Genomic DNA, 24,633 nt, shown 5'->3' on the forward strand with positions numbered 1-24,633 from the left:
GACATTAATGGCTGTGTGTTGAGTTATTTTGAGGGGACTGCACATTTACACTGTTATACAAGCTGTACACTCACTACTTTACATTGTAGCAACGTGTAATTTCTTCAGTGTTGTCCCATTAAAAGATATAATGAAATATTTACTAAAATGTGAGGGGTGTACTCACTTTTGTGAGATACTGTATACACATCCCCACTGATGATAGGCTTACTGGCCTATAGGTAAGGTAGTCACTTAGGTAGCCATTCACGGATACAGTTAATCCTAAAGATTCACTGTGCCACATGTAAGTTTAACATTAAAAGATGTTTTATAAAATCATGCCGACAAATATTATTTTAATAGCTTAGTATTCTATGCACACTGCCATACACTTTATTGTAGGCCAAGTTTAATATGCAACTTCCATTTATACAATATATTTAGTAGGGGGTCCCTGTTCCATCTCTCTTTCAGTTAAGGGGTCCTTGGTTTAAAAAACATTGACGACCCCTGCTCTGGACCATTCTACAACCCCTATAGCGCATGATCAATATGCATCTTTGTGTTCCAAATATGAGGTAGAACTAATGCACAAAAACAACACAACATGGCACTGTGGGTGAAGGATCGGCTTGTAAACAAAGATTTACCATTGGTGTTGAGTATTGTAAACAGCACCACCAGTTTTTCCCCTCCAACACTGCCCTTCACCCACTCCTGCCACACTCTTACAAAAATACACACTTTGTCATTAACTGTGCATTTGCCGCCCCTATTTTTCCTTTTCTCCCTGCACTATCAGTGACTTGGTCAGCCATGGCAAAAGCACCACTTCAAAGACCTCCCACACAGATTTCTTCTGTTGGTTAAACTGCACATTTACATCCATTTATTTCTCCTTTCCTAACTACTTAAAACAGTGGGGAACGAACATTCCATCAGGCACACACAAACACACAGAATCCAGAAGCAATGCATTTTCCAATGGCACCAAGATGTGGTTCTCACTAAATCAAACTTTCAAAAAAATGGTTGTCACTACTAGTGTGACTTCCTTCCTTCCAAATACTGCTCAGCTTGCAATAGAAGATAGAAAAGTGTGAAGCGGGCCCACGCACACATAATGAGATGGACATACCCCAGGGTGCTGATGAAACCATTGGTGGATCCCTCTGCATACAGGGAGCAGATGTCCCCGATGTGTAGGAAGCTGGACATCTTATCAGACATGTTTGACAATCACACACACACACACACACACACACACACACACACACACACACACACACACACACACACACACACACACACACACACACACACACACACACACACACAGAACACCTACAGCAGAGGAAAAGAGTAAAAATTAGTAAAATATTCCCAATATCAGACATGGTATTATCACAAATGTCGAAGAAGCAGCAGAAGCATCTTTATTTTGAATTCTGTCATGATAATATCTTTAAATGTTTGTGATAACGATCTTTAAATTACATTTATTCAGATTCAGCTATGCCAGACCAATGAGGGATTCCAATAATTATTGTGCACGCACTTGTGAATTTCAGTTTGCATTTGAGATATGATCATGCTAATACACTCACTCAATACCCCATACACAAATCCATGTAGCAACAGAGTTCCCAGTTAGGTGGCAGTGCAATTTTAAAAAGAGAGGGATACCTGAGAGGTCGAGAGACTACACTAACACCACTCTCTGGCAGCATGGATTTGCATAGAAGCTGCAGGGAAATTCTCTAATGTTACAGTTGTTTGTGTTGTGGCTCAATGTTTGACAGTTAATGATTAGGAGCTGCAGTTACCAGGAAGGTTTATGCACCTGCAACAGGTCATCGCCAGTGAAGCTGAGCAGGTCCACTTCACTCAGGTTATCGGTCTCTTTCTGAAGCACTGTTTCTCACTAAGGTCGATAAATCAAACGAAAATAAACTAACAGCGGTGGGTTTAACGACATAAATCACGAAATTGTCTATTTCCTACACAACAGAAGTGCGCGTCTTCCTTACAGGCCTGTTTGTCCGACCAATAAAACACACATGAAACTTGAGTAAACGCGTCTAATAGTAGCCTGTTTGATTCGGCATCCGCAAGCAATTACACTGTTTAACATCCGAAATTCGGTTTTTGGTCACTATACTGTGTGAACGAGGACATCAAGATCTGGTCATGAGCCGATGTGAGCATTTTGTTAACCATTTAAGGAGAACGAACTAGATCTTTTTTTTTTCTCCGCTGGGAGAAGATAGAGAGAAAGGAAGAGAGGATGGTAAACTGTAGCCTACAAGTTGTGCGCTCAACTTTACCTCGGTCGTGGTAAACGCTAGGGTGTTCAGCTGGGCTAGGACAACATGACTGTGGCTCTCCTCTTCACCACCGGGCCGGGGGTGGGGGGGGGGCAGATCCAGCCGTCAGCGACTGTAATCCAGTTTGTATGACAGCTCTATCTCCTTTCCGCGCCGTCCGTGCTCCGGGGCTGTGTTCACTGAGGCAGGCAGCACACTGGCTCGGCTCAGCTGCCTGGCTCGCTGCCACTTCTTCTTCTCAAGCGGCCGTAGTGTTGATAGCTGGGAAATGATGTCCATGTGGTCCCATCCCACCACCAGGGGAATCCAGGATGTATTATCACTCCCAGCAAAGAGCCATTGATTTTGATGGTGCAGAAAAGTCTCCCATGTGAAACTGTCAAACTGCACCACACATGGTTTTGTTTTGAACAAATTGCCTACTCGATTGGTATTTACAAGGAAGTGATTTTATTTACGTTAAAACAACTGAAATCTGCTATATTTACAAGACCCAAGTTCATACTTTACAATACAATCACATTTTTTAAATAGAAATAAACATAATATATATTACCTTCGGGCAGGAAAGAGTTACATTTTCTTAGATCGCAGCCAGCTGACTAACCACGTGACTTTGCGGAAGTGACAGTATCAACAACATGAGCAGATCTTGAACATACTGTCTATGATCTTGAACCGTGCTTGCGAGAATGGTGCGCTGTTTAGCCTTGTTTTTCATCGTTGGTTGTGTGAACGAAGTGTTGTGTATTCAGGGTTCATGCGGGGCTCAGTCAGAACCCGCCGCCCCGCAGGGAGCAGCCGGCTGCGGCTGTGAGAACCTGAAGAGAGCCGCTGCTATGGAGCCCGTAGAGGACAGCACAGCTGCTGCAGACCCAGCTGACAAATACTCAAGAGACGCCAATGAGAGGCCGCCAGAGGCTCAGGGAGATGAGACGAAAATACAAAGTCAGGTAAAATGTATTGGACAGTTCACAGTAGAGCAGTCATTGAATAAAGAGACACAGTAGGTCCCTCAATGAGCACCAGGGGATTCTGTAATGTTATTCAAAAATCTTTTGAACCTCAACTTAAAGATAAGGCACAGAGGTCGAGAATGACACCTGTTTAGACCACATTAGATAAACTAAACATGCATTTTTCTGAAAGGTTGACATGATCTTCTACATGAGGGGCTTTCAGTGCAGTTTTAGTTTTTAGTTTTAGTTTTTTAGTTGTAGCCTACTGTTTCAGAGAGAGAGAGACTTCATGTTTGTGGCGTTCGGTTGATAGTAGACTACCATAATAGTTCTATTTTCTTGTTTGCTATTATTTATAGATAACACTCAGCTGGTTCTGAGGAAAAAACACTGTGTTTTATGCTCAAGTGTGTCCCTCAACAAGCTTCACCAATTAGATTGCTATTTTGTAGTTTTGGTTATAGACGGATAGGGTTTGCCAATCCTAGAGAAGCAGTCTGTCTGCTTCTGGGTCAGTTCAAGGCATGGGAGGTCCTGGAGTTCTGCAAAACCTCATGCAGTGTTAAACAACAAGCCCTGCACAATACACAGTTAATTTAATGTAGGTGACATCTGGTGCTACCTTGTAGGACATATTGAAAGAAAATTAACATTTAAACCAATGTGCTTAAAAGCTGCTCTAACACTGCATTTAAATAGCCCAAATATCTAACTAGCCAACCGGTAATCTGATATTGGACTATATAGCCTACATAAATTTACTTAAGGTGTGTTTTTTTTGTTATTTAATACATTTAGTCATTGTATTTTATTTCTTAATGTGTTGCACATTTGTATTGCTGTTGATATGATGTTATAGTATTATATGTTTTTGACTGTGCTACTGGAGTTTATGGAGATATTGTGCAGCCTAGTGGTCTGATTACTCCCAACCCTATCTTTGCACTCAGAATAGATTAAGTTTCCAGCCTGACTCTTAATCCTTTTAATTCTGTAGCCTTCTACAAATTTCAGAGATTCATTGGACGGCTTGGCTGCTTGTGAAAATGTTTATTTCCTGCATACAGATGGTGCTGATTTCTGGAGGAGAGTTCCTGATGGGAACGGACAACCCAGGTATTCCTGCAGATGGTGAGGGCCCTCAGAGGCTGGTGCGTGTGGACTCCTTCTATATGGACATCCAGGAAGTCACTAACCAGCAGTTCCAGAGCTTTGTCAATGCCACAGGATACATTAGCGAGGTGTGTATCTAAAAACTAAAACACAAGCTATATCTTTAAATACATAGAAATGAATTGAATCAATCAATCAAACCAATTGGTATGAAAGCAGATCTTTGGTTATTTCAATTTCATTGTTATGATGTTTATAGACATCACCTCTGCTCATTGTGTTTTTATCTCTATGTTTTTAGGCAGAGAAATTTGGTGACTCATTTGTATTCGAGGGGATTTTGAGCGAGAGTGTGAAAAACCAAATCACCCAAGCAGTAAGTGTAATTATTCAACTATCGGCATAGCTGTACAAATCACATTTTCTTACGCCACACAATGCTTCATATGCATTGCTAGTGCCATGCTTTTTGGCCTCATCCTTTTGGAGCCCTGTAGAAATACTTCAGATATGTGTGTACACCATGATAGTTGTTCTTCATGAGGACACGTCTCACACACAACACACAACCATAAAAGACTGCATTTTACCATATTAATGAATGGTAAGATTGAATGGAAGAGCAATAGAGAGTGCTGCTTTATTATAATAGGTCTTTTTCTAATACAATAAACATTCCTAAGTTAACAGTTTTGTTTCCCTCCTACCATGATGTATTTGAACATCTTCAGAGTTTTATATATATGTACACTTAGCTTGATCTTGTAAACCTGCCAGCCTAGGACCGTGCATATTTTCAGCTTTGCATAGACATAGAGACATGTACTACTGTTATTTAAGAGGTTTGAGCAGCGGTGTAGCACAACATTCTGGGCCCTGTAGAAAGGCATTTTCTATGAGCCCCTCCCCGCATCCACTGCTATTCATTCTAGCATATTTTTGGGCCTCCTCACATGATGGCCTTGGGTACTCAGTCTCCCCTTTCCCCCCAGTCTCACGCCCCTGGGTTTGAGAATGTTCACAGATTGGTTGTAACAGGCCTGAGCACAGCAGGCCTCCCACAGACGAAAGACAGACAGCAGGCAGTTTGCTGCTTCATCTCAGCTGCCATGTGCAGTGGGGCAATACTTGAAACCATTAGTACCATTGCAATTCTGAAGTGTGTATGTGTGAGAAAATAGAATGAAGAGTATGAAAGAAGCATAATATTAGACAGTATCCATTTGTTAACGCCACGTTGCTTGTTGTTATTAGGTGGCTGCTGCCCCCTGGTGGCTTCCAGTCAAAGGGGCCAACTGGAGACACCCTGATGGTCCAGACTCTAACATCACAGATAGGTGGAAGGACACTCCATTTTTACTTATGTCTTTTAAAATTAAGTAGAAGTCTCACATTGTTTTGAATTCTTGCATGTCCATATGTTTTTAGTCACTGTGATTGTTCTTCCTCTCCATACTGGACGTGATTCCAGTGTAAGTGATGGGGGGACCAAATCTACAGTCCTCGCTTTAAAGCAACACGCCAACTTATTGGGAATTTAGCTTATTCACTGTAACCCCCAGAGTAAGACAAGTCGATACATACCCTTCTCATCTCCGTGCGTGCTGCAACGCTGCCTGACGGTTCCAGCATTAGCTTAGCCCAGCACAGATCCTGCAGGTAACTGGTTCCAACTAGCCTACTGCTCCCAATTGTGACAAAAGTGACAAAATAACGCCAACATGTTCCTATTTACATGTTGTGATTTTTAGAGTCACAGCGTGTACAAAAAACAACGTAACATGAGACACAGCCGTCTTCTAACAGTAAACAAACCGGGAACTATATTCTCAGACAGGCTTGCTGTGATCATATCACTCCGCCCAAGTACTATATTCTTCCGCCTGAGAATATAGTTCCCGGTTTGTTTACAGTTAGAAGACGGCTGTGTCTCATGTTACGTTGTTTTTGTACACGCCAGACTCTATAAATCACAACATGTAAATAGGAACATGTTGGCGTTATTTTGTCACTTATTCGGAGCAGTAGGATTGCTGGAACCATTCACCTGCATGTTCTGTGCTGGCCTGATGCCGCTGGAGCCGTCAGACAGCCTTACAGCACGCACGGAGATGAGAAGGATATGTATCGACTTGTCTAACTCTGGGGGTTACGGTGAATAAGCTAAATTCCCAATAAGTCGGCGTGTTCCTTTTAAAATTCAGCTGAAGCAAGTATAAGGCTTCATCAGTTTAAGTGGGATGAATCAAGGTGGATCTTCTAAAGTTATGGTCTTTTTTTTTGTGCAATCTGACTGTTGGAGCCTCATGTGGGCTTCACCGGAACTTCAAAATGCATTTTAACACAGAACAAGGACTGTGGGGTTTGTTTCCCATCACTTACACTGGAGACACATGGAGAGTAGGAACAATTAAAACAACCAAACGCCATATCAATGTACGTATTGGCTTAGGAACATTGTTTTAAAACAGACTTGAAAACGTGAAATTTAAAATGTTGATTCAAAAGCAATTTCTCACATGCTCTTCTTTTATTTCAATGACGGTTCTTTCTTTTGGCGAAAGCAAACTGATAAACCAAATACAAACTCAGTAATTAATTTTCAACCTGTTTTTTTGTAGGCTGGACCATCCTGTTCTACATGTGTCCTGGGCGGATGCAGTCAACTACTGCACCTGGGCTAACAGGAGACTTCCTACAGAGGCAGAATGGGAGTATGCCTGCAGGGGCGGCCTTGAAGACAGGTAGACAATAGTTACTCATTATGGGACTGTAAAATATGCTAATGTGCCATGTCAATTTCCTGATGCACTGCCCCTGCTTTTAGACTTTACCCCTGGGGAAACAAGTTGAACCCGAAAGGACAACACTATGCCAACCTCTGGCAGGGGGATTTCCCCAACCATAACTCTGCAGAGGATGGATACATCAAAACTTCACCGGTAAGATGTAATAGTCATGGGTGTGTTAAAGCGCATCATATTTCAGGTTAGAGATGATTTGAGTGACTGTGCTCATGAGCCGTTGTCACAAAAGTGGAAAAAGGTTTTTAACCGAGCCACTGCCTATAGAATCTACAGGAAATGAAAGGTGCTGGAGATAAGAGCTCATTTCAGAAGTTGATAAAGTCACAACAGCAGCTCACAGCTTCTAGAGATCAAATGGATAACCATTAGATAATATTAATCTACAGAGGGAGCTTTAAAGCCCAAGAGGTATCAACCATGAATGTATGCAAATTCTCAAAGGATGTGAGCTGCTGAAAGAGTTTTTATGCTTCACTGATTATAATTAAACAAATGTAACATGCTTTTTTTTATATTATTGTCTCATTTAAACAGCTTGGCATGTTGGGCAATAGAAAAAAACAATGGAGAAAAACATATGACACTACCTGTAAATCCAGATTGAACACTAAATAATCAGTATTTTAGTTTTAATCTAGTTCTTGGAAAGTTCCCAACGCAAATCGCAAATATACAAATATACAAATACGCACATACAGCAGTACATACAGCTTACATATCTTCCATCGTTTCGGAAGAAACTAGTGTTTCTAATAAGATTCTTAATCAGACATCGGGTTAATGTGACATTATTCTCCCCGTACCCTGCAGGTGATGTCCTTTCCTGCGAATGGTTTTGGTCTGTATGACATGGTGGGGAATGCATGGGAATGGACCTCAGACTGGTGGACTGTGCATCACACCACAGACCAGCAACACAACCCAGTAAGAACACATTACCTCTAAGCTTTTCAGTCTTCCAGGTTGTGCTCTGATATCTAATCAATTTTCACTCTTTCAGACGGGTCCTCCGTCAGGCACAGACAAGGTGAAGAAGGGAGGGTCATACATGTGCCACAAGGTAAAGAAGACGACCGATTTTATGCTTCTCATGCTCTATAGCTTTATTAAAAACAAAAAACAAAATCAACATCTTGATTACCAAACATGAAATTAGAAACACCAATCTGAACGTCTACTGACATATTTGAACTGTTGGCCGTTTATATTTAATGGACTTTTGTAATGTGAGCAGATCAATGAAAACAAAATAGTTAGCTAGTTGTGCAAACCTGTTTTAATTGTAAGTATTGAATCCAGGCAACAACAGCTCTGACATCAGCATTTCCAAAGGAAGAAAGGGAGCTCTCTATTACTCTCCACCTCACTCTCCAAAAAAGGAAAAATGCAGCCTCTCTCCTATTTTTCCTTTTTTTTTCCTGGTTTGTTTCTAGTAGTTTCTTTGCACGCACAGTCACCTGGCCTCTTGTTCAGTAGCTCTACTTGTTCTGGATTTAGAAAACTTGAAAAGTGTGAAACGGAGAGTACAAGACGACTCATACCAACGCATATAGTACATTTACTTTATCTGCAACACCATCTGAGCCGCCCACTTGTGACCGTTCCAGTTTGCTTACCCCCAGAATTGGTTGCCATGGGAATGTGACTAATTGCATGCAAAATAAGTCCTAAGCTGATCTGGTTTTGTTTAATATGAATAAACCATGTGAGGGTGGAGAGGATAGCAGTCAACAGAAATTGTATTTATGATATTGTAATACATTTCCCTCTCTTCTTTCCCCCTCCTCCAGTCTTACTGTTACAGATACCGATGTGCAGCTCGTAGCCAGAACACTCCAGACAGCGCAGCCTCTAATCTTGGTTTCCGCTGTGTCTCTCAAGGGCACCGCTGACCTGACCCGCTTGTCTTAAACACAAAGTCCTTTATTCCAGCTACTCTCTGACTCAAGTGTTGGTTGTAGAGTAAACCATTGAAAGGGGTTTCATCGAGGCTTTCTTATGTGCCCTTTCATTGAGACTGTCTTCCATTCCAGCAGGTATTCTCAGAAATGTGACATTTTATAACGTTATATTTTTTTAAAGAAATTAATAGAAAAGGCAGTTGTTTCTACGTCTCTGTTCTGAGGAGGTGGAGAGAACACTGAATAACTCAAGTCGTTGTTTCTGCTCGGGTCGAAGAACTTTTCAGTGGCAAAGATCAGTGTGGTCTTGTAAATGTCAAAAAAGTGTTTGTTCTCATTATCAGCCAACGGGCCGGCTGAAATACAGACTAAAAGTCCATGTAAACTATACATCCGATGTAAAATGACACTGTGCAATTGCTGCAAGATTATTGTCAAGTATTGTAATATTTTTGCAATCACTGATAAATCTGGGATGAATGGTATCCTAAAGAATCCTATTTGTCTTTCTCTTTGTGTGTGTATCTGTCTGTTCTAATTAGAAGTTAAGGATTTCTTGATTTTTTTTTTTTTTCAAGAATTGTTTAATAGAATGTCCGTAGCCTGAAAATGACTCAATTTCTGAATTAGCCATAATAAAAAAAGTTTGGTTTTAATGTGACTCAAAATGTTACACTGAATTTGTATGGGAAACTTTAGGTTTAGCTGACACAGCACACGGACATTGCTCTGGCTATGCAAGACTAAGTTATTGATTCTAAACCTCAAGGTGCTACTTTGCTACCGTATTACTCTGTTTTAGCATTATTGACCTCTATGGCAACCATATCAATCAGGGGTATTATGTAGTTGAAGTGTAGCATCCACCAGAGGGCAGCACATGCTGAAATCTGTCTGTATCTGTCTCACGTGTATTTTTCTTTCATACCCATATCGAGAAGTTAAGCTGGCACAGTATAAGCTGTGTCTGTAAGGATTGGTCAGGGCAGTTAGCACTGTGATGATGTAAAGCTGATTTAGTTTTGGCAGTTTTGGACTGAGATGGGTTTAAGGTCTTCTAAGAAATGCGATTAAGACTTCACATGAAACCAACAGCATGTATCACCAAGGAGTGAGAGGATAACAGGAATTGAAAAAAGACCAAATGTCTGCAAAAGAACCAAAAAGTATTTATTGTAACTTCTTCAGCATACAGATTGCATGTGAAAATAAACTAAGCAATTAGCAAAAAAGTCTAGCAAAATAAGTGAGTAAACTGGGAAAGGGTCAAAAAGTTTCTAGTGCACCTTAGTAAAAAGACTCTAAATGTTTTAACAAACATTTGTATTTCTAGCATTAACATCACATTTATCAGCAAACTAAAAGTCCTATTCTCTTGCAGTTTAAATCAAAAAGTTCGAAGGAATAGTTGATACAACATTACTGCACAATTGCTAAAATTCAGTCGACAGTTAACAAGTCTAAACCCCACTGTCAGCTTTTAGCTGAAGTTCATACAAACTCCATTATCTATCAGTGCACAAAAGATTACCTGTTTTACAAAACGGAGAAAGAAACACTGATTTCTACTAATGCTGGAAGAAGACCATTGGCCCCTGCTGCTGTATTATTAACCCAACGCACCACAGAAACAAGAGCATAGCAACTAAGACAACCTGGAGGCTAAATACAGCTGTCATCTTGGAAGAGCCCAAAACAATTAAGAGATAGAAAGAATTAAACAAAGGCGATACGCTATACTAATAAAAAATCCTGTCCTTCATCACTCTGCCTCTTAATAGCAAAGCTGAGGATACAAAAAAACATTTGCAACTGTATCCGACTTTTGCACCAAAATGGCAAAAGTGTGTCTTTTTGTGCTGCTGGAGAGGCAGCTGGGCCTCCTTACTGAATCCTCACCACATGTAGTAACTACGTGTGGTGTCAACAGGAGAGGGTTTTCCCTCTGCGCTGCCGTCTTTGTCCTTCTCACCATCAGCCTCCCACAGGTTGATGAGCGGAGGGTAAAGCTCGTTCAGGGGGATGGAGGAAGTCTTCAGCATGTATTTCTTCAGAGAGTGGTGGTAATTTTTTCTCTTCCATCTGCGAGCAACGTAGACGCCCACAGTGGCCAGACTGAGAAAGGCCAGCATGGTTGCCATTACAGCCAGCACAGCCGCACTCGGGTGCTGGTCTGACAGGTCCAGGGCGAAGGTAGCACTACGTGTTGTCACATTAACACAGGACTTGTGTGTCTGCAGGTGGACGTTGGAGACTGTGAGGCATACCTCATACTCAGTGCCAGGTTGAAGGTGTGTGAGGTTGTACTCGTGAACGTCTACAGGGACCCGTGCTGTGTAGGTGATGTGCGGGTTGTCTATCTTCATGGTGGCTGAGGCCCACTTCAGGTTGGAAGACATAACATTAGAATTGATTTTCCAGGAGACCAGGATGGAGTGTGACTCGGTCTGCTTGACGTAGATTTTCATGACCTGGGCGCTGTCAAGCAAGGTGCCATTTACACGGATGGTGGCGACCCGTGTGTCAGCTCCTTCTGTGTTCTGGGCCACACAGGTGTAACGACCAGAATCCTCCACCTGAACATGAGACAGCCGCAATGTCCCCTCATTGTTCAAGTGGTACCGCTCTGACACAGTGTCTATTGTGATTTTGGTCCCAAGAGGAGTCACCCAGTAGATCTCAGGCTCTGGCTCTGCCATGGCCCTGCAGTCGAGACTGACACTCATGCCCAACTCAAGGTTCAAGTGGCTGGGGAATGTGTTGTGGGATATGAGGGGCAGGCATTGCTCCGGGGACTCCAGCAGCCTTAGCTCTCGAACCCGCTGGCCTCGGAGTTCTGGTGGGGAGGTGCAGAGCATGGCCAGGGGCTCCATGAAGCGCACGGTGGTCCTGTTGGAGCTCATCCACTGAATGACACAGTCACAACGCAGTGGGTTGCTATGCAGACTGATCTCCCGGAGATTAGGCAACGCCTCCACAGTGTGCTGGTAAAGGGCAGTGAGAGCATTATTGTTGAGCATCAGGCTCTCCAAGAAGGGCATGTCCCTAAAGGCTAACCTATGCACATAGGACAACTTAGGGTTGTTAGTAGCCTCCAGCTTTGTCAGCTCTGGTAGGTTGTCCAGAGCGTAGCGGTCAACTGACACTAACTCCATCATATTGTTGATGCCCAGCTCCTTCAGATGTAACATGTTCCTGAAATCTCCTTCCTGGATTTTGTGAACTGGATTTTTGTTTAAATCCAAGAATTTCAGATTGGGAACTTTTTGAAGGGCCAGTTGAGGGATTCTGACCAATTTGTTGTCATAGAAAGAAATGCTTTCAAGGTTGTCCAAACCTACAAAAGCATTCGCTGGTACATCAGTGAGGTCCATGCCAGCCAGGACCAGACTCCTCAGGCTTCCTAGAGGCTTAAAGTTCATGTCTAAGAGGCCAATAACTGGGTTCTCCCCGATCATAAGGATCTCAAGGTTAGGTGTTTCTTCAAACCAGCGGCTGTCTATGACATGGAGTCTGTTGGAGTTAAGATGAAGGCGCAGCAGACTGTGCAGGCCTGCAAATGCCCGAGGGGAGATGGAGCTTATCTGGTTGTGGTTGATGTAGAGCTCCTGGAGATTGGAAAGGTTTCCCAGGCAGTGGTCTGGTAGCTGGCTGATCTGGTTCTCCTCTAGATGCAGGGTGGTCAGGTTGATCATGCTTGTGAGGCCCACAGCTTCCACATTGCTAAAGTTGTTCTGGGATAGGTCCAACTCTGTCAAGTTGAACAGCGCCTCCAGCTCTCCATTGGTGTGAGAGATGGCGTTACTTTGGAGCAGTAACACTTGAGTATCTGCGGACAGGTTGGTAGGAATGTGCGTGAGCCTCAAGTCATTGCAGTCCACCGTGGCAGCCTCCTTGTAGGTCGACTGGGGGGTGAACCAAGGGCGGATCTCGCATACACACAAATGTGGACATTCTTTGCCATGTATGGGCGAGAGAAAGGAAAGAAGCAATTCCATGCACAGCCAAAGCAGAGGAGGCCACGGCTGCGAGCTAAGCGCCATGTTGTCTGCTCTCTCAGCTCACGCAAAGCTTAGATGAGAGGCAGTGTTCTGGAGAAAGGCTTGGAGGGAAGGTTCATGAGCATTAGTCTTCTTTACTGCTAGCTGGATGCTGTAGGCACTTTCCAGAGTGGTGATTTCTAATCCAGGAGAAAAGTTATTTGTAGTAGTCAGGGCAAAGGATCACTTGGTCCAAACTTGACCTCTGCTGATTGTTCTCACTTCCTAACCTTGAGGTTTGAGCCTAAAAAAAAAGACAGAAACCAAGAAAAATGTTAAAGCCTGCAACATACGTACCGGTATACAACATTTTAGATTTTCTGTTTGCAAAAAGATGATGAATTAGATAAACTGAAAAACAGCTGAATAGAGAAAGTGAGAGACACATATTTGGTTTCCTTGTTGTCATAGAGAAATGAGGCAAGTGGCAGTTTCCCCCAGTGCCACCCACAGATATTTAGGGGACTAAGTTGACGTGTCTAACAGGGCAGAATGAATCCGACAAATTTGTCTTGTTCGTGTAGACATTCATTCCCTACCTTTTAATGAGCTCCTACGCAGCCAGACACAGTTTGAATTGAAGAATAAGTTTGACAAGGAGCTACTTCTTGACATAAAATTGAATGAGGCCATGCATGCCAAAAAAACTATTTAACCATTATGCCATTCAAGCCTTTACACAACATATCTATAATTTGGCTGTTTCATTACCAAAAATGTCCATTTACCATAGAATACGCGTGAACTAGCAGATAGAGTGAAGCGGAACTTTACACTGTATTTATCAGTATTTAAGATGATTTGGTTGATATTAGCTCTGCTTCCCTGATGTGTTGCATATCTGTCTCCTCAGAGATTACCAACATGTTTTTGTTCTCTTTGCCGGGTAGATTATCTGCATACCAGCTTGGTATCAGTGATCCTCTTGAACGAGTGTGTGGGGTGGGCACAGCCGGCAGCTCTGGCTGTGAGCCCATTACACAACAGTCTTAATAAACAGGGAGTGTGTGCTCTTCACTGTTAATCACTGTCTACTTATGATACAGGCTCATGGGAAGCAGTCACACACATGTGAAATGAATTTAGTAAAAAACATTTGAAGAGCCAGAGCCGCGGCTGATTCTGTGTTTACGTCGTACTCATCCAGGTTTGGTCAACGGGAGAGAGATTGGAAGGGAACTGACAGGCTGAGCCCCCAAAGGAATTGTAATATTTAATGTTTTCACTTTCATTTGTCGATTTCATGACACCAACTTCCAGAAACGTCTGTAGGGATGACAGGTACAGACTCAGTTTTCTGATATGATATGATCATGAGCAATGGGGGTGAAGGAGAAGGAAAGAAAGACTCTTGGCTTTCTCTCACTCACTAAATACCACAGTGTCAGCTTCTAGCCTGACTCACACTCATAGAAATTCACATTTGTCCTCATAAATAAACTGAGGTTGAGCATCCAGTGTGTGTGTGTGTGTGTGTGTGTGTGCGTGTGTGCAACAGAGAGAGATAATTGTGTGTATTTTGTTTCACATCAAAACTGACAAGTTCCTCCAATATTAACATAAAACAGATACAGATTGTTTTCCCTCTCCTTTCCCTGTCTGTTCGCGCCCTGCGATGTGTTGACACCTCTGCACAGTTTTTCCTCCGCATTTGCATGTAGTGTAGTATAAAAGCAGCACAGAAAATACAAAATGGAACACTCTGCTATGCATAAAAACATCATGAAATTGTTTCTAGAAATCCAAACATGCCAGAAATGAGCGCTAAAAGCGTCTTTTCTCAAATACAGCGGATCTGCAGCAGAAAGTTGAAGCGTTGAAACATCACACATCTCATCCATGTTTCCTTCTCTTTGAGTAAGAAAGCATATGGTGCCTGGTATCAGGTGGCTGGTTTCTGCAATGACCCGGTCACGCTGATCTACCTGATTCCCTTAGTGTGACTGAAATGTGGCAGCAGGGACCTGCACCTTGTCTTGGCTCTATTCATAGATCAATTACACTACTTGCCTGTCGATATACTGTGCCTTGAAATAATGAGATTAACTTGGTGATACATTTGTGTGTCCGCTCTCTTCCTCCATGTGTTGCGCTGCTCGGGTATTAAATCGGAGGAGACAGGCGGAGTAATCGCTGCTTTCATGCTGAGCCCATAAAACTCAGACACCTGGCACCAGGTTTCTGGCAGACTGGCATCACTATGGGGGTCTGCATCCGTTCCCACCCATCTCTCACTGTGTGTACGTGTTGACCTTATTGACCTAATGAAGCTCTGCTGAGCACATATGCTCTTTGTCACCGATGGCCTTGTTCTTAATCACTGTAGTGCACAAATAAATACTTATGAGTTGCCCAGTACACCCACAGTTAGGTACCTATTGGTTAGTCTAGCATTGCCAGATCTTCCTCCACAGTGCTGCGGAGGAGGGTCTGGCTAGTCCAAACAGCAATCCGGGATGGGAGAAAAACGTGCTCTTGTTTATTGGCATTTCTTTAAACCAATCACAACCATCTTGGGTCGTACTAAGCGTCGAGCGGAGCCACGGTGACGCAGTAAAATCGCCTCAGGAAGGAACTTGTTTTGGTGGAACGTGTACGTTCAAAAGTTGTTTTAGTCGTGCAACTATTGGACAGATAGTCTAGCTAGCTGTTGCGATTTACCCTGCAGAGATCTGAGGAGCAGTTAACAATAGTCCTCATAAATCCACCAGTTTAAAATAAACAAACACAAAGAAAGCGGAAGGTAACAGACATCCGGCCGAAAAGAGTGTCATCCGGCAGAATTTCCAGCGGCATCAGCACAATCCCAGAAGTGGAACATCGTGGATATAGACTACCTATTGTCGGTCGCAGAGCAGCTCCACTGAAATGGTTGAAGTTAATACTTTTTAGTTTTTAAGGTTTACTAGCCAAATACATGATCCCTACCGGCTTTCCCCCCTGTTGGCTCTGCCACTCTGTTCAAATAAAACAAAAGATGAATGTCATGAAGGGCAAAGGGTGGGAAACTATATTAACACCCACTTGAATACAGATTTGTGTATAGTCATTGCTGTTGTTGTAATACAATCTGAAAAATGTGATTTATTAAACGGCTCTAAAAATAACTTACTATACAAATACTGTTATTTTAGTATTCTTTTACAGGATGGGAAAAAAGTGAATTCTGAGGATATATAGTAAACTTTGTTTGCCTCAAAGCCCTGGCTACGGTCATGTCTCAAAACATGACAATGAGTACAACAGAGGAGAACTGAAATCCCACAGGAGTGAGGTTTGTTATAGCGTCATGCTGTACACAATCACTTTGGTGGGACGACACTTTTGTGAACTTGTGTTCTCTGGGATGCGACAGAGAATAGGTCTTAGATTAATTCTCTCACTGCCAAAGCAGGCCCGGGCCAGTTGTGTGCCAACACCCCTATCCTGAAAATCTATTGCTAATCCCTTGGCAGCAGAGAGCAAAGACACTGTAGGGAGCATCATTTAAAATGCATGCATATGTATCTACACTGCACCCATCTCCACACTGCCACAAAAAATACACATTCCGTTTCCTCACTCTTTGACTCACACTCTATGACATGCATGCATACACCGACCATTGGAAGGAGGCAGAAAAATCCCTCAACAGCTTGGCATTATCCAGCTGACTGTCTGAGTTGAAGCCTCCAGCAGGACGGATTTACTTTTTTTGCTCACCCAATCCTTATGAGGTTTTAATCTAAGTACACATTACACATTTAAAACACACACACACACACACACACGCACACGCACATCTACAACTACACGCCTACAGTAGCTGATATTTTCATTGGTTTCCAATAAACCTTCAGAGGATCACTGGCCCTGAGGTTCAAAGCGAGATGTAATTGCAGGACATAATAAGCCTTGTCTGCTTCAAGCTGAGGTCTAAATTCATTTATGAGACAGGATCTCTGGACAAATCAGGGAGCACTATAGAAACACAGACCTGCAGTCAGATTGCGGGGAGCCTCTCTTTTTAGATCTGTGACATGTAGGTGTTTGTTTGTGCAGGATGCAGCCACTGTTTTCAGTGGAAGAAGTTAAAAGAAGGACTTAAAATGATTAATTAAATGATGTCTCTTGTACACCTAAGAGTTAAGATGCAATGCTTCACCATGTGCCACTGGTGCAGCCAGGAGGAACCTACGCTTGATAGCACGCTGCATCATTTTTTTCATAGGAGGCTATGCTTTGCGCCGTCTGATTCTGAGGCCCTTTTCACTGGGTGCAAAATGTAAGCAGTTTTTGAATCAGCAGCCGCACAACAGGCTCACAGACATGCCATCACCATAGCAACGACTATGCCACCGGCATGTCTGATTCATAACCAAATGAGAAGACATAGGAAGACAGCTATTAGTGCCACCAGGCAACTAAAGAAATATGCTAGGGGAAAAAAGGCACAAGAAGGTGACTGCAGCATAAAACCATATGATAAAACAACCGCAAGCACAACCACATCATGCACATATGCTCAAATGTCTGGCTCTTCCCCCAATACAGCATACACCACATTATAATAATATATTTCCAGTTTTCTACACTAAATATGCTAGTATTTCGAGACAATCAGTTTCAATCCAGAGCTATCATGTGGTGCTGGGAAGCTGAGTGGTGCTGCCTGATGTTTTCTCTATGTCCTCACTGCGCTGGCCTGCCTGAGAGACATCCTGTTCCTGCTCCATTAGTATGCAAGTGTCTCACTTCACATCACACAGGGCTTTGGTGCAGCTGCTGATGGCAGAGGTGTAAAGCCGAGGAGGAGTAGGGTGCATGTCCTCTCAGTCAGAGAGATGAGAGAAAGTAGAGAAGGAGAGGATGGAGAGAGCTTTGCTTTCTTCAACTGGAAGGCCACAGGAGGAAACTGAACTGAAAACGCTACAGGGTTGAAGGTAGAATGAGAAAATCTAAAAACCACGTATGCAATTAAAGGGAAGTATGGTGCATACTTATACAATGTTTCTTCAGACTGCATAAAGGTTTAAAAGTCGCAGGATGACAAATTGTCTCTGCATTTCTATTTACTGCGAATCCATATAGCTTTATTTCCCTGTGGAACTAAGATGGATCTTGACACAATTTTTCTTCTCTGGCTTTCTCTCCCCTTTATGCCCTCATCCTCCCCCTCCACTTCATCTATCCCTACAGTTGCAATGTCGGTAAAAAGCCAATTTGTTGTCATTGGAGCATTGATCAATCACACTGACAGGGCAAAAGTCTCTAATCTCAGGGGAATCTCTATTTGAAACAATGCAGAGGTCAAGGAAGATTAACTTGCGTGGATAAAATTGGCCTCTAAATGAAAAAAGATGGTGTCATTAATAATGCTTTTAAAGTTGATTTCTATAATGGGCTTCTATGTGATTTGGGTGTCGTACACCCTGTCTATCTAGAATAAAAGTATTTTTTTGTTTGTTTATTGCTTATAAAAACAAAGGATGGCAAAACAGCTGACTCAGTCATCGTCTTGACAAAACCTTACAATGGCCCGTCGTGTTTCCATGTTCACGCTCACAAAGGGAGAAGGTCAAGCTGTTGCACCCTGTGGGAACCCCAGCACCAACACATGCTGCAGAGTTAGGCTCTATATGGCTCACAATGGCTCCTACCCAAACACACACAGACACACCAAGGCGTGTCTTTGTTTTGGCAGGTTCTCACACTCTTCATTAACAGCTGAGGAGATACGTCACTGTGCATTGTAAAGATTGGGGGAAGGTGCCACAGCCTCCTAAACTCCCATATCATTAGCTCATTGGGTGACATCTGGATCAATAGTCTGCTTTTACTCCCAAGACAAAGTAAACTACATACAAGTTGTGTGGTTAGAGTTGCTAGAAAACAAGCGTGCAAATCATGCAATGCATGATGTTCCTCCTGTCCTAGTCAAACATACGTGATAACCTAACTATCTATTAGTGAATTCTTTATGGTGTCAGTGATCTCAGTAACAGGTGCCGCTGTAATGCAGCAGCTGAAACAACAGAACCCACTTGACAAAGGTTACCCTAACAATACAGACTCCCTCTTGCTTTCTCAAACTTATGAGTAGAAAGACTGGGTTGTCTTTCTTTCTCCTCTGTGTCTTCATTTCAGACATCTGCCAATTCCCTGACTCTTAGGCATGCAAATAGGTTCGATGGAGCACATGAGCCCATTGCTGCTATACTCAGCTGTTTCAGCGGCACTCCGCACTGGCGAGTGATGCTGCAGTTTGTGTAAATGTTTCACTGTTAGTTGAGCCAGGTGTAACAGTGCAGTGAAATGTCAGGGCTGCTGGCAAGACTGCAGCTTTAATAATGAGCCATTTAGAGACTCACAATCCACACTAATGCTTGGCTTTTTATGACGAAAGTAGCCTATGTATAAAATAAAATATTGCAACTAACACAGGTTTGCGGTGCGCTGATTTCTTTGGTTCATGTTTTCTTTTGTTTCCCTCTGATCTCTGAACAGTTCATATTTGTAAATTGTCTAGATTTGAAAAAGGTTCATGATAATCATATCACGCGTACAGATTGATTGCAGAGCAAATTATCCTCGCAAATCTATTGTTATTATAGCCTACATTGTAAGACCGACCCGACGCACACATTGCAGTCAATGCTGAGAACACATCGATAAATATGCACAACTTCCAGGATCTGTTTTAGTCTAAATTAAATCTTTGTTTCAAGCAATTAAAACAAAGCCTTTCCTCTTTGCGGTGGTAGCACGCGCTGCACGAGGAACCACGCAATGGAGAGAGAACGCGTTATTGTTTCATTTGGTGTTTGTTGATCAGTGCATTTCTTAAAACATGAAAAATGATGACTTCATCTTTACGAGTTTAACACTTTAGATCGGACTAAAATATCCCCTTTCTACCGAGCAGGAAATCATTTGAGGCATTTTTTAGACATATCTATCACAATTTCAACACATGCATACAATAAACACATTGCTCTCACCTCTGAAGCGCTGTGCTACTCCGTAAGACTGCTGCAGGCTACTGTGTCTGACCCATGCAGTATCCGCAGCTCCAGGATGATGTGCGAGGGGTTGCAGATTATGTTTTAGAATATATAACACCTGATAACGATCAGCCTTATTAACGAGAACAGGTCGTATCTGTGACAAACAATAATCTCGGCTCTGATCTCCAGCGATACTTTAGAAGTGGAAACGCTGCAGCGCACAGCTTTCAGTGACGAGCAGCAGCTGCCTGCAGGTCAGCGAGACTGAAACGCGTCTGACAACCACAGTGTTGCCCAAACAGGCAACATCACCATCTGTTCTGTCATCACAAACCATGGGAACAAAAAGTCCCACCCTACCGGCCACGAGCTGCGAAGGGCAAATGTTATGCTGGAAATGCTGGAGGAACCAGTGACAGACAGACCCCACTGCACCGATGAGATCTCATTGTTTGAATGTCTCTGCTTGCTGACCTCTTTACAATGTGTTTCTGCTGTCACTCCTCAGGTCAACATAACTGTTGGTCATTCATCATCAGTTAGGAAAAGGCTGGAAATCTTGTTTGAGATGCCATGGACACAGTTGATATAAATGTAATGACTTGCTAATTAATAATTCATAATAATTATGAAATGAAATGGACTTTATAGTGAATATTTTGAGTCCCTTTATCCCACTCTCTCGCGCACGCGCACACACACACACACACACACACACACACACACACACACACACACACACACACACACACACACACACACACACACACACACACACACAGACATATACAAACACTTGCACACATGCAGGAGTCTATGTTGAAAGAGAGATAGACCTGTCACTTGTTTGGATTGCTCCTCCTCCTACCCCTCCATTCCTCTCAAAGGGGAGCAGTGAAAATGACAACGTTTCATCACTTTGCAGTTTGAGCTGCTGCTTTGGAAGCTGCCTGACCCGTTCCTCATCCATACTGTAGCTACAGAGAAGAGATGTGATCATCTCTGTGTTGAGACAAGAAAGTGTGCCAGGCAGATGTCACGTGACGTGCAGGTTTTGGTTGTTTATTTTTTTTTAAATTAAGCACAAAGTTACATTTTGACCAAAGAGAAACACATTTCAGTGTTCTTTTTTCTTTTATAAATTCTACTTAGAGAGCCGGAGCAGGTTTGGCTTCTTCTATTAATTAATACTCCTGTGTTTGTGTTTGGTTTTTAGGGCAGAAATGATCCCAGAAGAGTGTGTTTGAAGCTTAAACTCAGGTATGCAGTCGCCTCATTAATCATCACTCCAATGTTATACTCATTACATTGGCTTTCGATCAAGTTCAGGATCCAATTTAAAGTTCTTGTTCTGGCTTATAAAGCTTTGCATGGTCTGGCACCTATTTATATCTCGGAACTGCTCCATCGGCACACTACTAACAGGTCGCTCAGGTCTTCTAACCAAGGATTACTGGTGGTCCCACGCACTATTTTAAAAACTAAAGGTGACCGTTCCTTTGAAGCAGTGGCTCCAAACCTGTGGAACGCCCGTCCTACTGTCTTACGTTCTGCAGTCTCTGTTGAAGCTTTTAAAAAGCAGCTGAAGACACATTTGTTTAAATTCGCTTTTGACTCATGTTTGTAACTTTGGGTTTTAGGTTTTAATCGTTGAAATGACTTTCATTGGTCATTCAATAATTATTCTCTTTTTTCCCCTTGTTTATTTTCTGTTGGATTATACTGTATTTTTACAAATGTTTATCATGTGAAGCACTTTGTGACTTTGTCTGTAAAAGGTGCTATATCAAATAAACTTATTATTATTATTATTATTATAATGAAATGCATGAAGAGTATACACAGCATGCATTTAGCCTAAAGGTTACTTCTGCACACAAACAGTTAAAACATTAAAAGTTTCAGCAAAACTGACATTATTTTGGGCAGGCATAAATTTGTTTATTTAACCTGATTTGGCTTAGAGTAATAGAGGGTAGAGTACAGTAACTGATCAAATTCCTTTCATGATTATGTATAAAAAAAGCATTAAATGTACTACATGCTCTGTAATGCAGGACCTTGTGGGGCCAACTGTAATCCACCCATGCTGCTTTGATGACTCATGCTAAAGTATTAAACTAGAAATGGAAAACATGTTATTGTAACCTTCTGCACACTGTGTGTACTTTGCATAGCACAGTTAGGCAGTAGGTTTTAAAGTTTTAGTCATCCTCAAAACCACTAACAAGATACCTGTCAGAAAAATTCCCATTAGAGATTATTTTGGCTGTTTGACCCTAATCTGAAAAGTGTTTTTACAATGTTTTACCACTTTTAGGTTCAGGATTTAGTGCAGACTGAGCGCATGTGGCGAATATAGAGAAAAGCCTTCTAAATACAGTGCAATGCATTAGTGAAATTTAATTCATTTTGCTGAGGGCTGAATGGAACTTGTTCAAAGACCTTTTTGGTGTCCAAAAACTGCACTGTGTTTATCGTTCGGCCACCACAGGGAGCTCAAAGTTGATTCAGCAGTCACCCTGTGTGTTAGTTGCAACCAGCAATCATAATTTCCCACCATTAACCTGCAGTGCTTGTGGTGTGGTTGCTACGGCAACAACTCCCTCGCAGGAAAGGCGATGCAGCATATCCACTGGTTTATTAGATCTCTGATCACACAGCTCCCTCCACATGGCCATCTGGGAAAACCAGCCAAACATAAATGTATGCCCCCCGTTTTACCTTTCTCAAGTCCTCTCATCATTTTGCCGCATTACTCTCTGCTGAGGAGAAGACAAGGCGTCAGTTTTCCTCGTCAGGACTTGTTTTCGGTTATAGATGTGTAGAATATTAAATGAGAAGTGTTGAGAAGCGATGAGATAAATGTTGGAAGAAAATAATAGGTTGGCAAAGACACACAGACACATATGACTTCACTGCAAGTGAACTGGTAATGCCTCCATCTTTGGTTCAACCACAGTGGAATATGTTAAATGATGTCTATTAGAGCATATGCGTAGAGGACAGAGAGTTTTGTTTGTAAGACAAGTGCTGCACTTTTTAAATTAGATTTTCGTGATTAAATTAAATCTGATCTTAATTGGCATTAATATGAACAGCTTGATGCTGTCTACAGCTGTAACTAGAGCAGATGCCTGCCTCTGAACATTTAGCACATTTACTACCTCGTTGTGACAACTATCACACCATTCCTGGTACCATCGCTACCTTCTGCCAGGCAAGAGCAAACGCTACTGACAGACTGCAGATGCTGTTTCACACACACACACGCACGCACACACGCACGCACACACACACACACACGCTTGTGTGGACATGGACCAATACCATGTTTGTCATGGTCCAAATCTGCCTGTGTCTTCCCTTCTTCAGCTGCAGGACGATAGGTGAAACACACAATAAGGCATTTGCTCGGGGAAAGACAGAGAAACAGAAATGTCTTACTATATAATGCAACCCAACACAACAATAGCAAACTACAGCCTCAGAAAATCCCTTCTGAGTTGAATCAGCACCTCCCAGGCTCAACACAAATTGAACATTATGAGCCTCACTGTGGTTGAATTTATTGCTGGTCTGTTATATTGGATTGCAACAAAGTGTACAGGTGGTATTTGTATTATTTTTCCATGTAGCTTTCACCTGGCTTAGGAAGGGGAAGTTTGACATTTTGGGAAATACACTTATTTGCTTTCTTGCCGATAGATGAGAATATTGATATCTCTCTCATGTCTGTATCAACTATGAAGCTAAAGCCAGGAGACGGTTAGCTTAGTATTAAGACTGGAAACAGGGGTAAACAGCTAGCCTAGCTCTTTCCAACGGTAAAATCTACCTACCAGCACCTCTAAAGCTCACAAATTAACACAATATATCTCATTTATTTAACGGCAAGTTGTGGTTTGCCAGAGGAGTCTCTATAGGAAAATAACTACGCCTGGCACATATCCCTCTGTAAAACTACAACTTATCGTTGAGGAGTCCAGACCGGCTGGAAAAAATAAATAGAAAAAATAACAGGACTGTACAGGACCATCATTAAAGGTGCACTATGAGTTCCTGCATGGTTTCAGTGCAATTTAATTTTTGTCTGAAATCGTAGGCATCTCTCCTTGATCTGCTAGCTGCCTGCCCCCTTAATACACTGTGAAAAAGCCCGGTCTCGGGTGACAACACAGGGGTCGTAAACATAAAACAAACACTAGAGGCACAGGCTGTGCACCAAAATACAACAAACCACGTTCCAGCCAATCACCGACAAGATGGTTGGAGGAGAGGGTGGGGGTTAGTGACAAGTGATATCTTAACAAGACTTGTGACGGTATCTGGGAGATGTGTCTTATAGGATTCACCTAATAAAACATATGTAGCTGTAGAAGAGGAATAGGTGTAAGCTCAGGTGAGGTCAAATAAAATAAAATTTACCCAAACAGTAGTGACAGTGTCAGCTATGGGCCAGTTTTAGAGTGAAGAGATTTGAGAAGTTGTGGAACAAGTATGAGCCATCTGTATATG

The 24,633-nt window shown here is 42.3% G+C and overlaps 3 protein-coding genes across 8 annotated transcripts in view; 1 reads left to right on the plus strand and 2 right to left on the minus strand.

Moving 5' to 3' along the window:
- Window positions 1-2,693, minus strand: part of LOC114554117 (inositol 1,4,5-trisphosphate receptor type 1) — a 77,293-nt gene extending 74,600 nt beyond the window's left edge. For 5 of the 6 annotated variants that reach the window (XM_028575738.1, XM_028575735.1, XM_028575737.1 and 2 more), the window contains exon 1: window positions 1,121-1,288. In XM_028575738.1, the coding sequence (XP_028431539.1) occupies window positions 1,121-1,212 (92 nt within the window). In that variant the 5' untranslated portion in view covers window positions 1,213-1,288. Of the gene's footprint in view, window positions 1-1,120; window positions 1,289-2,309 lie in introns of those variants that run through there. The other variant, XM_028575734.1, reaches the window with a different exon arrangement.
- Window positions 2,694-2,893: 200 nt separating this feature from the next.
- On the plus strand, window positions 2,894-9,589 carry sumf1 (sulfatase modifying factor 1). The gene is made up of 9 exons (XM_028575741.1): window positions 2,894-3,262; window positions 4,336-4,509; window positions 4,683-4,757; window positions 5,636-5,718; window positions 7,003-7,125; window positions 7,209-7,323; window positions 7,999-8,112; window positions 8,189-8,248; window positions 8,979-9,589. The coding sequence occupies exons 1-9, from the start codon at window positions 3,002-3,004 to the stop codon at window positions 9,078-9,080; spliced, it is 1,107 nt and encodes a 368-aa protein (XP_028431542.1). The 5' UTR covers window positions 2,894-3,001; the 3' UTR covers window positions 9,081-9,589.
- Window positions 9,590-10,301: 712 nt separating this feature from the next.
- LOC114554439 (leucine-rich repeat neuronal protein 1) lies at window positions 10,302-20,382 on the minus strand. The gene is made up of 2 exons (XM_028576288.1): window positions 20,110-20,382; window positions 10,302-13,373 (listed from the first exon to the last, which is right to left on the minus strand). Exon 2 carries the CDS (start codon window positions 13,130-13,132, stop codon window positions 10,985-10,987), a length of 2,148 nt encoding a protein of 715 aa, XP_028432089.1. The 5' UTR covers window positions 13,133-13,373; window positions 20,110-20,382; the 3' UTR covers window positions 10,302-10,984.
- Between the last annotated feature and the right edge of the window lie 4,251 nt (window positions 20,383-24,633).

Source organism: Perca flavescens, chromosome 4, assembly GCF_004354835.1.
Source record: "Perca flavescens isolate YP-PL-M2 chromosome 4, PFLA_1.0, whole genome shotgun sequence".
Lineage (NCBI taxonomy): Eukaryota > Metazoa > Chordata > Actinopteri > Perciformes > Percidae > Perca > Perca flavescens.